The 13,811-nt window shown below is 54.2% G+C and overlaps 1 protein-coding gene across 3 annotated transcripts in view; it reads right to left on the reverse strand.

Annotated features, from left to right (window-relative positions):
• Positions 1–13,811, reverse strand: part of SLC12A3 (solute carrier family 12 member 3) — a 30,819-nt gene that overhangs the window by 1,497 nt on the left and 15,511 nt on the right. Inside the window, exons 18-25 of one of the 3 annotated variants that reach the window (XM_058674377.1) lie at positions 13,469–13,575; positions 12,710–12,792; positions 11,064–11,111; positions 10,324–10,425; positions 9,212–9,323; positions 6,777–6,863; positions 6,062–6,197; positions 5,330–5,397 (exon numbers count right to left, since the gene is read on the reverse strand). In XM_058674377.1, the coding sequence (XP_058530360.1) occupies positions 5,330–5,397; positions 6,062–6,197; positions 6,777–6,863; positions 9,212–9,323; positions 10,324–10,425; positions 11,064–11,111; positions 12,710–12,792; positions 13,469–13,575 (743 nt within the window). Of the gene's footprint in view, positions 1–5,329; positions 5,398–6,061; positions 6,198–6,776; positions 6,864–9,211; positions 9,324–10,323; positions 10,426–11,033; positions 11,112–12,709; positions 12,793–13,468; positions 13,576–13,811 lie in introns of all 3 variants that reach the window. The other 2 variants (XM_058674376.1, XM_058674378.1) reach the window with 2 other exon arrangements.

Below are 13,811 nucleotides of genomic sequence, written 5' to 3' on the forward strand. Positions count from 1 at the left end.
CTGACATCTGACACAGAACTGCATTTGTCAGCTGATTGGCTTCGCCAAAGGATGGCCACAGCTGTTATTTAGAACCTCCGAACAACCCTGGTGAGTATGTGTGGAGAGGGGTGGGGTGGATGGGAATAGACATGGCCAGCAGCCCCACCCTCCTGGGGTGAACCAGGGAGAATGTTATGTGGGAGCTGGGGTCACGGCTTTAACAAAGTTCCTGGCAGCCCCCTTGCTCCTCAGAGGTGGGTGAGCTTTAATGTAGACCCCCCCACACACAGGGCACAACCCAGGCATGGCATCTGGTGAGCCTGGTGGAAAGGGACTCTAGCCACACCCACCGGCTTTTCCCAGCCTAGCTGCCTCTTCAGCCTGCAACCTCCCAGGTCCTCTGGGAAGGATCATGGAAATCCCTACCCTGCTGTGCCCCATAACAATCCATCCCAGCGTCCTTGGGCTGCCTACTGCCTTCCTGTACTAGGTAACATCCTGAGGAGGACTGACGTAGTGGGAACCAAGGCATGTCGGGAAGCCATTGCCCTCACACCAAATGCATCCAGAGGAAGGGCACTGAGACCAAACTCCCCTGATTGAATGGTCTTGCCTGAGGCTAAAGTTGCCATTCAGGAAGTACATGGGAAGTTCACATTATCTCTTTTATCCTATTTTGCCATGAACTTAAAAAATATTTTCTTTTAAAATTTTCATTCTATTTGAAAGGCAGAGAGAAACTGCTCATTCATCCCAATACCAGTGAAAGTCAGGGCTGGATCAGACTAAAGCCAGGAAAACTAGAACTCCACCCAGGTCCTCCCAACATTGAAGCCATCAGCTGCTGCCTCCTAAGGCTAGCGCTAGCAAGAAGCTGGAGTTGGAAACAGAGTAGGTACTCACATCTAGGCCCCTGTCTGGGATGCTGGCATCCCAAGCATTTTCACCACAGGACCAAGCTTCTGCTCCTCTGTGAGCCATGTGAATTTCAGGGACTGGCACCAGAAATTTCAAAAGGCCACTTGGGGAGCAGGTGCCTGCATGGTCAGGGGTGGGCGACGTGCATCCCCTGTGCGATGCCCTTACACGCTTCAGCACCATGTTTCTCCACCCACAGAGCCTGACCACCCAGCCAAGGACAGCCTGCTCACAGGCTGTGCACGGCTGAAGGCACTCATCTGTAGAAATAAAGGCACTGCAGAACAAAGGCCCTTTTTGCACAGAATCACATTTTTTAGGTACCGAGAAAGGCAGAGCTGGGGGCAGAACTGAGATGGGATTTGCATTAGGAGCAGAGTTTCCAGCTTCAGAAGCCCGCCCCCACCTGCCACTTCTAAGATCCTGAGCAAGCTGTGGAACTCCACAGCGGCTGTTCTCCTATCTCTAAAGTGGGTGAAGTATAGTTCTGAAGTATAGCTTTGGGTACCACAGAGGCTGGGGCTATGAAGTGCAGTGTTGATGATTATCACTTGGCTTGGAGGTGGAACTCTAATTTTGAAAAGGTGGGGTTGGGGGGCAGGCGGTGTTGTGGCACAATAGGTTAAGTCACTGCCTGCAATGCCATTCTATAGGATTGCCAGTTTGAGTCCCAGCTTCTCTGCTTCTGATCAACCACCTTGCTAGCGCACCTGGGAGGGCCACGGAGGATGGCCCAGGTACTTGGGGCCCTGCCACCCACATGGGAGATCCAGATGAAATTCCAGACTCATAGCTTTGACCTGATCCACCCCTGGATGCTATGGTCATTTGGGGAGTAAATCAGCAAACTGATGACCTCTCTCTTTCTGCTTTCCAAACAAATTTGAAAAAGCAATAGAAGAGGAGAGAGGTGCTGCCTCAAACCCGCTCTCGAAAATTGCCTGCAAAGGCTGGGTGCTGCCCTCTTACTGCTTCATGGAGGCTGGGAGATGGTTTCCTTCCTCCAGCTCTCTGGGGAATGCATGTTCCCAGGTTCCACTCTAGCCCTGGGCTCTGGAAGGAACTGAGTTTACATTCTCCTTAGTCCTCTCCTCTGAGCAGTTTGGATGGGGTTAACCTCCAGGTGAACCCTCAGGAACCCTGGCCAAGCCTCCAGGCTGCAGCTGAACAGTGCCAAGAGGTGACGTTTCTGTGTTCCCTGGGGAGCTGGCCCAGTAGTTGGGCCCCAAAGCCGGGCCCCCACTTCAAACAGCAACCGCGGCTGCTGAGGTTGGGCAGCGCATGCACACAGGCTCTGTCTGCCCCCACACATTCTTTTGTTTGTAAATGCTAATCCCACATGGGGTGGTGGGCAGAGGGTTGGTTCTCTCTCTGGGGATAGGGCAAGGGACAGGTGTGAACAGATGGCCCCCTCCTACAATCACATTCCTTGTTTCAAGGCCTGAGGAATTACAGCAGAGGAGAGTCTTGGAAATAGTTTCGCTTAACTCCCTTGTTAGGGTTAGGATAACCCAGGCCTGAGAGGCACGAGCTGACTCACTATGGATTAAATGCCAGAGACAGATGGCAACTGCCACCGCTGTTCTCCCTGGGTGGAGGCGGCTCTGTCAAGGCTGTAGGCCAGCACATCCGGGCACACTGGGTGCCACCCACACAGGAGCCACACCCGAGGAAAAGTCTGCAGAGCTATCCAGGATAAAGTCAATGCTACTGTCTGGGACTCTGACTCTGTCCCCACCTTGGGCCAACCTTGTCTTGGCAGTGTTCTCTGCTCGACACACTGGCCAGGAGGGCTTTGAAAGAAACACAGTCCCTTTCTTTACCATGGTTCTGCACTTCCCCTGTGGTGCTTTGGTTCAACTGACTAGACCTTTAACTCCAAGCACTGGCATCCCATCTGGGTGGCAGTTTGTGTCCTGGCTGCTCCATTTCCAATCCAATTTCCTGTTTATGTCTGGGGAAAGCAGTGGAGGATGACCCAAAGCCTTGGGATCCCCTGCACCCATGTGAAAGACCCTGAAGCAGCTCCTAGCTCCTGGTTGCTGGCTTCAGATTGGCTCAGCAATGGCCACTGCGGCCATCTGAGGAGTGAACCAGTGGATGGAAGATTTTTCTGTCTCTCCTCTCTGTAAACCTGCCTTCCCAATAACAATAAATGAATCTCAATAAAAAATAAATAAAAAGCACCTTATAACCTTATAGCCCCTGGGAGTAGCAGTAGCCAGAGCCAGTATTAAGGGTGTGCAACCAGTGCAAGACGTGTGCCCAGGGTTGAGTGAGTTCCACGTGTGACTTCCTTCTCAGCTGTCCCCCGCCTGCCTATCTTCAGGAAAGTGCTGCAGGTGACTGACTGGCAATGAGATGGCTGTCTGAGAAAGGCTGCCAGCCTCCTTCTCTTGCAGGAGGTACACATGTGGTCTTGGTGGTATCCGGATTGTGGGAGAAACTGAGTTTTAGGGAAGGAGTGGCCAGGGCCAGCTGTCAACCCCCAGGGTTTGACATGATCTGCTGGCACGAATGACATCTGCACTACAGGGGTGCTAGGAATCGTTAAGAATTTCCTATATCGCATGGTTAAGGAGTAGCTAGTTGAAAGTTGATAGTTCTGCCATGGCAGGAGTACCTGGGTCCTCCACCAACTCCCACAGCAAAATCCTTACCCCTCCCCACCCTTGCTGACAGCATTAGGAGGTGGGGCCTGATGGGAGCAGGTCACAAGGGTGGAGCTCTCACACCTGGCAGCCTAGCTCCTATCACGGGCAGGACCCAGGAGGTAGCTGCTCTCAGGCTTCTGTGTCAGTTGCTAGAAGCCACTGGCCATGCTGATATGGTAAAGGAAGGCTGTCCCAAAAGGGGGTGCTGCAAACAGGGCACTATAGGATGAAACAGCTGGAGTGACAAAAAGATGCCATCTTGGGCAGGTGCTTTGGTCACCTGCCCGAGACCCTGCCTCAGCACCCAGTTGTCAGATAGCAAGTTAGAACCAGCCTTTGTGTGAGGTTCTGGCAGAAGGGAGGGGATCATGGCAGCCTCCAAAGCACACATTGGAACCAGGCCCTGGCCTGGCCCTTGCTGACGTCACAGCTGGCCCCAGCCTGTGCCCCAGGGGCAGCTCCCCAGGAGAAACCCCTGCTGCTCAGCACCCAATGGATGACCCAGCCTGATAACCCCAGTGCTCCCCCTACCCTCAGGAAGCCACCCCAGGAGCATCTCATTCAGACCAAGGCTACCCATTCAGACCAAGGCGGAACGTGGGGAGGAGTATCACTCAATTCACACTCCACAAACCCCTTGCCCAGGGGAGGAGGGAGGAGGGCAAGGAGAGCCGGCGGGAAGAACTAGACCCCACTACTCTGCAAGTCCCTGCCTGAGTATCGACTCTGCACTCAGCTCCTGAGCTCACTTGGCCTGCCAGGTATATTCTTCCCATTCACCTGCATCCCCTGGCTTGCCCCCGTGTGAGGGACTGGGTGCTCTCAGACCCTGTCCGTTCTGACAAATACCCTAACCCATTAAACTTTGCTGCTTGCCTCAGCGCTGCTGACCTTCTCGCATCTGAGTCCTTTCTCCTGGGGATGCAAGAGCCCTAGTTCACTGCCCAGCTTCACCGACACGTCGTCTGTCTACAGCCACCGCTAACCCAAGCAACTGTTCCACCTTCTCGCTCCTCCTTCCCATCACGTGAGAGTTGCTTTTAAAAACAAACAAAAACCAAAACTGCTTCCATGCATCCTCTATGAGAATGTAGGGGTGCCAGCTTGGAAAAGGAAGCCCACCTGTTGGCATTCTTAGTTCCTGAAGAGGGTCCAGGGCCCTGAAGGCTGTACAGCCATGCCTAGTTTCCGGGTAGAAACAGGTACAGCAGGCTCCCTGGCTGTCCCATGGCACAGACCCCTTTCCCTCTGCCCTGGGGACCCCCAAGAGCTTGGAGGACCATCTTCTTCCTCCTGGTCTCAGAGATAATGGGGCCAGGCTGAAATGCTCTCTAGGTCATCGACATCTTCCACCTCACCTTCCACTCGCTCAGCCCTGGCTAACACATATGGGGCGATTCCAGGTTGGACATGGATCTGGTGGGGACAGGAGCTGGGGCAGGCTTACTTTTGATGACTAAAAAGGGCAAAGTGCTCCCCCACATAACCTGGAAACTGTTCCCCTCTGGAGGGAGCTGGACCCACCCACTTTGGCAAGCAGAGCTCCACAGGTGAAGGTGGCAAAAGTGGGAACAGCAGTGAGGAGAAGCGCCCAGTAATGCCTGGAACACTGGAGACCCCATACCCCTGCCAGCTGGTGCTCAGGCCAGAGGCATGTGGCAGTCACATAGGCCCGGTCACGTGCTGAGAACCACCTGGCCAGGGTCCCTTCTCAGAGCCACCCACACGGCAGACCCTCCAGTGGGCTTCTCACGCCTCCATCGAGCTCAACTCACATGACAACCAGCGCAGCATCCCGGGAGTAATCCAGCAGAATCTCATTGAGCCTCACCTGCCGGAGGGACTGCGGAGGGAAGCCAAGGGGTCATGGCCAATGCACCAGGAAACAGCCAACTCCTGCCACGCCCAGGGGCTTTTTTTCCCCATTTCCCTTCTCATTATAGGAAGGGGACCCTTAGAATGATTGAGCACTGAGCTCATCTCCCTCAAAAAGCCTTCCTTGATTTTCTTTTGCCTGACTTTATTAGGAGAGTGGGAAGGCAGAACTCTTTTCTGAGTTCTAATCTCAACCTTAGGGTTTCAGGGCAGAGAGAGCCGGGGCAGGTGTTGGTGCCTTGCCCAATCTCCCTACCTTTATCAGCAAGATGAGTGCAATGAGATAACCCAGGCAAAGCGCTAGAAAGAAGACACACCTGGGGACCCTGCACATGGGGACCCTGTGTAAGGGACAGAGCCGCAGCTCCAACTGGATGCCTAACGGACAACGGGCAGCCTCCCTTGGGGCCCACACTCTGGCCTGCAGTGCCGAGGAGGGCGGCGGTGAGATCCACAGCCGAAGTGTCCATCCGCCAGAGCGTCCATATCCGCCAGAGCCTCGTGGCTTGATGACGCTCAGAGGCTGGCTGGGGAAGTGGGTGAGGGGAGAAGGGTCCAGGACCCTTGGGATACAGGAGGCCAGGACCCCGCCCCGCCCTCAGCCCTGTAGGTGCCTGCCCTCCCTCCAGCACCTTGACTCTGTTCTTGTTGACTTCTTCATCTGAGATCTTCCAGGGGCAGTCCCGCCTCATCTCAGCCACAGCGGCCTCATCCTTGAAGCCATCGTTGAGGCGGAAAGGCTCAATCATGTCCTCAAACCTCTTGATGCTGGGGACGAAAAAGGGATGGAGGGAGGCTGAGCAAGGGGAGGGTGTGTGTGTGGGGGGGGTTACCCAGGTCACCGCAGGGAGTCACCTCTGGGACTCAGGGCCATCTGCTGTTGTCATTTACAGTGTGTGTGTGTTGGGGGGGGGTGGTCCATGTGGGATTCAACCTGACCCTTCCACCTGTCATTCCTGCAAGCATCCACAGCCACAGGTTTTTCCACTCCACAGCTGCTTGCTCATGCCCTGCCCCCAGCGCTGGGCTGCCCAACAGCGAGCCAATGAGACTGTGTGCCCATCCACCCTGACCTCCTGGTCTGCTGGATGATATGAGGAAACAAAAATAAAGCCGGGAAAGGAACCAGCAGGGCTGGGTCAGGCCATCCTGGGACCTGAAGGAAATTGGGTATTCTTGTCTAAAGCTAGCTGGACACAGGGCAAAGGTTGTTGGAGCCATTGGGATCAGACAAGCAAAGGCCCTGGGGCAGATCATACTAGGCCTGTGAAAAGGCCAGCAGAGGAAGTGCTACAGGGCACTCAGCTGACCCTTCCATACCCAGGACCCCCAGCATCGAGAACTCACTGCTCAGCTCGTGGTTTCTGGTTGATGTCAGGCAGGACATGAACCTCGTGGAATCCCAGTCGAAATTTGCTCAGCAGAGAAACGATCCTGGATGCCAGAGGGAGATGTTTTTTTTTAAGTGCTTTCATTCGTTCAACTTGTTCCACTGGGCACCAGCTGAGTCTATAGCAGAGAGCAAGTTGAGTGGCTGCCTGCCCTCACGGGGCTGACATTCCAAGACCAGACCTGGCTCATGGGGTGGGTCAGATGATGACAAGTGAGGTAGAAAATTTGGCCAGCACTTCCAAGTATTGGGGACCCTCACTGCACTAGGGCCCCTCACATTTCTTTTAGATTGTTTATTTGGAAGGAAGAGATAGAGAGGAAGAGACAAAGAGAGAGATCTTCCATCCGCAGATGGCTGTAGAGGTCAGGGCTGAGCTGGTTGGAAGCCAGGAGCTGCTTCCAGGTCTCCCACATGGATGTAGAGGGACCTTCACATTGTAACACTTCTCTGTACCTGCTGGGCTTTCGTGACATGCTGAATTATGATTCAGCAGGTCTGGGCTGGGGCCCTGGACTCTGTATTTCTAGTAAATGCCCAGTGCTGCTGGGTCACTGTCCAGGGACTGTGCAGCAAAGGTGTATGGGGAGGAAGCTGGAACAGAAATTATAAGAATGGCTGAAGAAGAGAGAATGCACAAGAATGGTGCACCAGCTGGAGCCAGCCTCTGGCTTGGACTTTATATCTAATGGAGAGAAATCAAGCTGCAATGTGTAGTAGTTAGAGGAGCTTCCACTGAGGAGGTGGCAAGCTGGCTGGCTGGTGCATGGTGGGAAAGACTGTTAGAAACCAAAGGGGCAGGGTGATTCCACATCGGAATCACCCAAGGAGCCTGGAGAAACCGCAGCCATTTGGGTCCTCGCCCAGCCACTGAGTCAGAATCCCCAGGCTGGGCATGGATGGGCGATTCTCTGGGTGATTCTGGGGTGCCTCAGGAAGGTGCCTCAGGAACGGTGCTAGGAAGAAATCTGATACAGTAGGGCAGGGCAGGACAGGGCAGGCGGTGGAGCAAGACAGCCAGGGCATCACTCAGCTATCACGGAGCAGGGGAGGAAAGTGGTCGTGGGGAGAGAAGACTGACTGGTCTGGCTCCTCCAGCAAGGCAGGGGAGTTTAGAAAGCAGAGCCAGTTTGCCTTGGGGAACAGCCGTGGCAGGGGGAGAGGCCTGGCCCCAGGGCCACCATGGAGAGAGCAGGTGCCCAGGTGCCAGCCCGGCATGTGGCAGCAGCATCCTTATCACCTTCACAATGACACATATCCCCAACCGGTGATATGCCTCAAGCTGAAGTGACCCTGTTGAATCAGCTGCCACCCAGAGCTGGGACAGGAAGCTGGCACTGCGAGGCCACCACTGTGCTCTGTGGACACCTGGGGGCCCCAGAGGTTAGATTCCCTCTCCTTGGCCTTGCTGCAAGGGGGTCTTGGAGTTAAGAAGTTCCTTGGTGGGTATGAGAGGCTGAGGGGCATCAGGACATATGTGGAGCTGCAATTGCAGCCCAGGGCTAGGGGGAAAGGGCCAGGACTCCTTGATATCCTGACCTGGGGTGTCACAGCCAAGGGCACTGGGCAGGGGCTCCTCCCTTCAGCTGCTGATGGTCTGATTATGGTCAACATCCCCCTCTGCCTGCTCCCTCCTGTGGTCTCCAGCCCCACGTCTCTGTTCTCACCTGACTTCGCTTAACCCCTGCCCGACTCCTGCCTCCTCCATGCCTGCATGCCACCTGCCTGTGTTTACTCTCTCCTGCTTAAGTCAACTCTGGCTTTTAGATGCATTTTGGAAAGAACTTTTGTATCACAATGTGAAGCAGAAAACCAATATCTCTTGCCATGTGAATAAAGCAATGTCTCGATTTTGGCCCGAGACAGCTACCTGCCGCCCCTGTGCTCATCAGGAGCTCAGTTTGTGGTTCCAGCAGAAAGTCAGGCCAGCCCTGAAGCCATGGCTTCTGCATAGCTGGTGACCGAAGGGAAGGAGTAGCCAGTCGCCTCTCACCTCAGTGCCTCTGGTGGCCCCATCTCTTGATCTCCCCAGGGCCTACATCCTACACCTGGGCGACATGGCCCAAAAGTATTTGAACCATCACATTGCTTATCTTGGCAGTGGGAAGATGGGGGACCCTCACACAAGTTTCATGGTTTGGAAATCCAGCAGCCCTCCCCACCATAGCAAAGATGAAGATACCTGCATCTTCTCAGTGCAGGCAGACAGGGACTGCCCAGAGCACCACTCAGCATTGCTTGGCCTGGACAGACCTGACCATGGGCCTCAAGTCAGGAGCTCTAAGAGTAGTGGTAAAGATGGGGGGGGGGGAGATAGCAGGGGCAGCCTTGGGTGGAGCCAAGATGGTGCAGGTCCCTGTGGACCCTGGGCAACGCCACCCTCCCCACTTACGCCTTTCTCTCCTCGTCCATCCTGTTGATCTGGCCCCCAACGAACACACGGATCTTGCACCTGCTCCACCTCTTCTTGCGGCCGAGGAGGTAGGGGATGAGGAGTGTGAGGCCTGATAGAGAGAGCCCCACAGGAGTCATAGGGAGAACAGAGCACTGGGATGGTGGGTTCCCATCTCAGGCTGCTTTCTCTAGTCTGTGGCCTCAGTTGCCCCATCTGCACAATGGATATACCTGACTAAACCTCAGTGGCACGTGGTGCTACCTGTCACAATGGAGTCTCGAAACTTCAGTGTTCTTCATATAGTAGGCTTGAACAGAATGGTTCACGCCTGGGGATTGTGTTAGGTGAATCTCAGTGAGGCACTTAGTGGCTGACAGTGTCCAGTCTGTGTTGGCCTCACTAATAGGATGTAGAATCATCTCTGCATAATCAAGGGTAGTTGGATCCAGGACAAGGATGCCCAAGATGTTTATATAAAATCAGGTGATATTGACACAGAACTTTCCCATGTCCTCCCATCCGCCTTAAATAATGTCTGGATTATGTATAACATCCAAAGCAATGTCAATGCTATGGCAATTGTTAGGCTGTAGAGTGTAATAGAAAAAACAAAAACCAAAAAAAAAAAAAAACACACCTCCCTCTCCACCATCCATCTCTCCCACGTGCAGTTGACTAAACGCATTGGTGCGTGAGCCACAGGCACAGGGGTTGGCTGCGCTCTCTTGGGCTGAGACCTTTGTTGCCTGTGGCTCTGTTCCCCAAGCACAGGAAATGCCTACTGCTTGGGCAGTGAAGACTGTCTCTGCATTGTTCCTGCACCCCAGCCTGTCTCCCATACCAATGTCACAGACCCACGACTCCAGGACTGGACAGTCTGACCCGCAGCACCCCCTTAAGTTTTCCCATTTTTTAGCTGAAAAACTGGAGGTCAGAGAGAGGACCCAGCCAGGTTTGCCAAAGCTCATGTCAGTGACAGGAGCCCTTGGTCCTCTTTTCTGGGCTCTGGGTCCCACCAGAGGCCTTGACACAAGGCTGCTGGGAAGGGCCAGGAAGGAGATGGAGAGACACAGAGGGAAGATGGCCACAGAGACAGCTGGGGCCCTGACCTCCATCATCGAAGAGCCAGTAGATGTCAATGGTCTTCTTGCCCTGCTCTGACTGGAAGATGGTGCTAGCCTGCTCCTCCTGCACCAGGACCTCAGGCTCCACTGTAGGAGAGAAGAGGCAGGTCAGAGCAGAGCCAGGCATGGTCAGACAGAGCCTGCTGCCCTGGCAAGTGGGTAGGCATCTGCCACCTGGGGTGGTGTGCACCTGCGTCCAGGCAGGCCTAGCTAGAGCACTGTCAAGGCTGTTGCTGATATTCATCATCAGATTCTCATCCCAGCATTCTAGTGTGTCCATAAGGGAGCAGGCAGAATCCAGTTACCCTCTGGGTGGCAGATCCACAAAAGCACACTGTCCATGCCCCCTAAATGCTCCCTGCCCCGCGTCCCTCATTCATGCCCCTGTACCTGCTTTGGGCTCCCTCCTCCCAGAGCTCTGGTGGCAGAGGACCAAGGAAAGGTCTCTCCCTGCCTGGAACCTTCAACATGGTGTAGAAGTTTGCAGGAGAAAGACAGGGGTCCAGAGCCTGCCGGGTAGCTTCCCACGGTGTGTTATTCCTGTATTTTCTACCAAGGCCAGGCATTTGGAGATGCAGCCACATTGCTAGGGATCCACTGTCACATGCAAACACTGCCTGCATGAGCCAGGTGCTCATGTGGCCTGCCATGAACCACCCCACAGGGAAGAGGGCCCAAATCTCCCAGACACTGACCTGTGCCAGACACAGCCAGCCTCGTCCCACCGGTGCTGGCTGCCTTGCCATCCTCGATTGGGTTAAACATGGGGTTAACTGCAACAGAGGGGGGACAGCTCTGTGCCCTGGCTCTCCTGCCTTGAGGATGCTTCCAGGGACCCCAACACTGGTAGGAGAAGGAAGGAGTCTCGGCTCCTCACCCAGTCCCTGCCTCCTGTCCTGACTCGGGCACACTCAGCCATGTCCCACCTCCTCCTCCTTCTCCTCACACAAGCCAAGTTTATGCCTACCTCTAGAATGTGGCTGGTTGAGGGGGCCCCTGAGCTGGGAGCCCCCTTCCTCCTAACCTTGCCCATCTCGGTTACAGAGAGGCGCTTGACGACCTTGACACCTTGCCTGTGCCAGGTGGACTGCCTTAGGACTCTGCTTGGTAAGCATCTTCATGGGCCACCCAGACCTAGGATTCCTGCTGTCCCCAAAGTGCCTGGAGCATGGTGATTGAGCTGTAAACCGTGGCTGTGTGAAGACGATTAGCAGCGACTGGGCATCAGGCCAGACCCAGAACCTCTGCCTGATCCCGAGTCCACCCCCGCCTGCTCTTCCTGCCACACCCTCCCTTTGTGTTCCTGTCATTTATCGCCTTCCAGCCTCCAAGCCTGAGCCCTGACACCCAGTCCATGGCCTTGGTCTTGTGGACAAGCTCCTCCACCCTCTGTCTTCTCTCTGTAAGACCCCCCCCCCCGCTATGCCACCTTTTACAAAAGCCCTGATCGTGAAGTGTATGGGGGGTGGGGGAAGGGGTGGCTCTGAGCTCTAGTCCTGGTTCTGCCCCAGCTGGAAGCATGACCTTGAACTGGCCTTTACTTTCTCCATTTGGAAACCTGCTGAGCTCTGAGAACTGTCAAGGGCTGATTTTCTCAGAGTCTGCAACCATTGGTTCCTTAATAAATTTTTGCTCTTCTCTTTCACCACTTAAAAAAGATAAAAAGGGGGCCTGGCACAAAAGCCTAGTGGCTTAAACCCTCACCTTGCATGAACCAGGATTCCATATATGTGCTGGTTTGTGTCCCGACTGCTCCACATCCCATCTAGCTCCCTGCTGTGGCCTGGGAAAGCAGTCGAGGATGACCCAAAGTCTTGGGATCCTGCAACCACGTGGGAGACCTGGAAGAAGCTTCTGGCTCCTAGTTTTGGATCAGCTCAGCTCTAGCCATTGTGGCCACTTGGGGAGTGAATCAGCGGACAGAAGATCTTTCTATACCTTCTTCTCTATATATCTGCCTTCCCAATAAAAATAAATTAATCTAAAAATAAAAGGAATAATTTAAGAGGAAAACTCCAGTTTGTATTTAAAGTTGTATATATTCATTGAGATACAGAAAAATAGACAAGGCTCCCTTCCATTGGTTTAGTCTCAAAATAGCTACAATTGTAGGACTGGGCCAGGCTGGGGCTGGAGTCAGGAATTCAATCCAGATCTCCAGCTGGTAGCAGGAAACCAATCACTTGAGCTGTCCTCACTGCCTTGAGGGTCTGCATTAGGACACTGCGCTCTAGTGCTGCAGATGGATACGGAACCCAGGCACCCGAGAAGGGAGCCCCAGGCATCCTCAGCAGTATCTGAGTCCAAGAGCCGCCCCAGATTCTGTGGTTGTTGGGTGCCAAGCACAGGCAGCATGTGTTCATGTACTCACTGTGTGCCTGCATCACCTCCGAAATGTTGAGCCCCTCCCGCATCCTCATGACGCATACACCGTAGTTGAAATCAAAGGCGTCGCTGCAAGGAGAGGAGATGCAGTCAGACTTCTCTCATTCCCAGGTCTCACCAGGGAGGTGACCTTGGCCTACAGGAGACCAGATGCCTTTAGTCAGCCCTTCCTCCTCCGGGGGCCTCACTATGCTGGCCCTCTGCAGAGTGTGTTGGTAGAACTGGAAAGCCCCTAGAGCCCTTGAACTCCGCCATCTACAGGAATTGCTGCACTCAGGGGGAGACCAAGGTAGGCCCTGCCCTCCTGCTACATCTGGACGATGCCCACAACCTTGCCCACAGATGCGGAGATGTGAACTGTATGCATTCTGCTGACACCAAAACTCAGTTCTGGGCAGTAACTGGCCTATGACTGTACAACTAAAGGAGCGGCCAGGTGGGATGACACATTATAGATCAGGCATGCACACAGGAATGGCCCCATCCATGCAATAACTGCTCCCTGTAGTCTCATGTCTGGTTCTCTTCACTCTTTGTTCTTTAGGGTGGCTAGCCTAGGCTTTGCTGGCTCTGATATCCATGGCAACCCCACCTGCTTCTTCAGGTTAGAGACACATTAGTCAGCTTCCAGGAGCACTCATTGCTTCTCCTCTAAGACCCCAGACACAGAAATGTTCAAAGACTGCAAGTCATCAGTCTCCAGGCCCCCAACTACCCTGCCCTGCCCTGTCCTGCCCTCACTCACTGCAGGATGCCAATGTATCCTTCCACCATGGCTGGGTGAGCTGACTGCCAGTTCTTCTTGAATCCCACCACCAGGATGTTGGGCTTCATTCTTCCGAGACCTGCAGCCTACAGGGGTTGAGGAGTGGGAGGGAGGGTAGGATGGGGACGAGCATGGGGTTGCAGGACCGGGGAGCAGGCCTCACACCTGCCAGAGCTCTGTCCCAGCCACAGGTATATCTCCCAATTTTGGCCTGGCCCAGTCCTGGCTGTGGAGGACATGTGGGTGGGAGAGTGCTCCGTTCCTTTGTATGTCTCTATTTCTCATACTTTCAGACAAATAAAATAAATTGTATTTTGTCTGT

Source organism: Ochotona princeps, chromosome 16 (assembly GCF_030435755.1).
Source record: "Ochotona princeps isolate mOchPri1 chromosome 16, mOchPri1.hap1, whole genome shotgun sequence".
Taxonomy (NCBI): Eukaryota; Metazoa; Chordata; class Mammalia; order Lagomorpha; family Ochotonidae; genus Ochotona; species Ochotona princeps.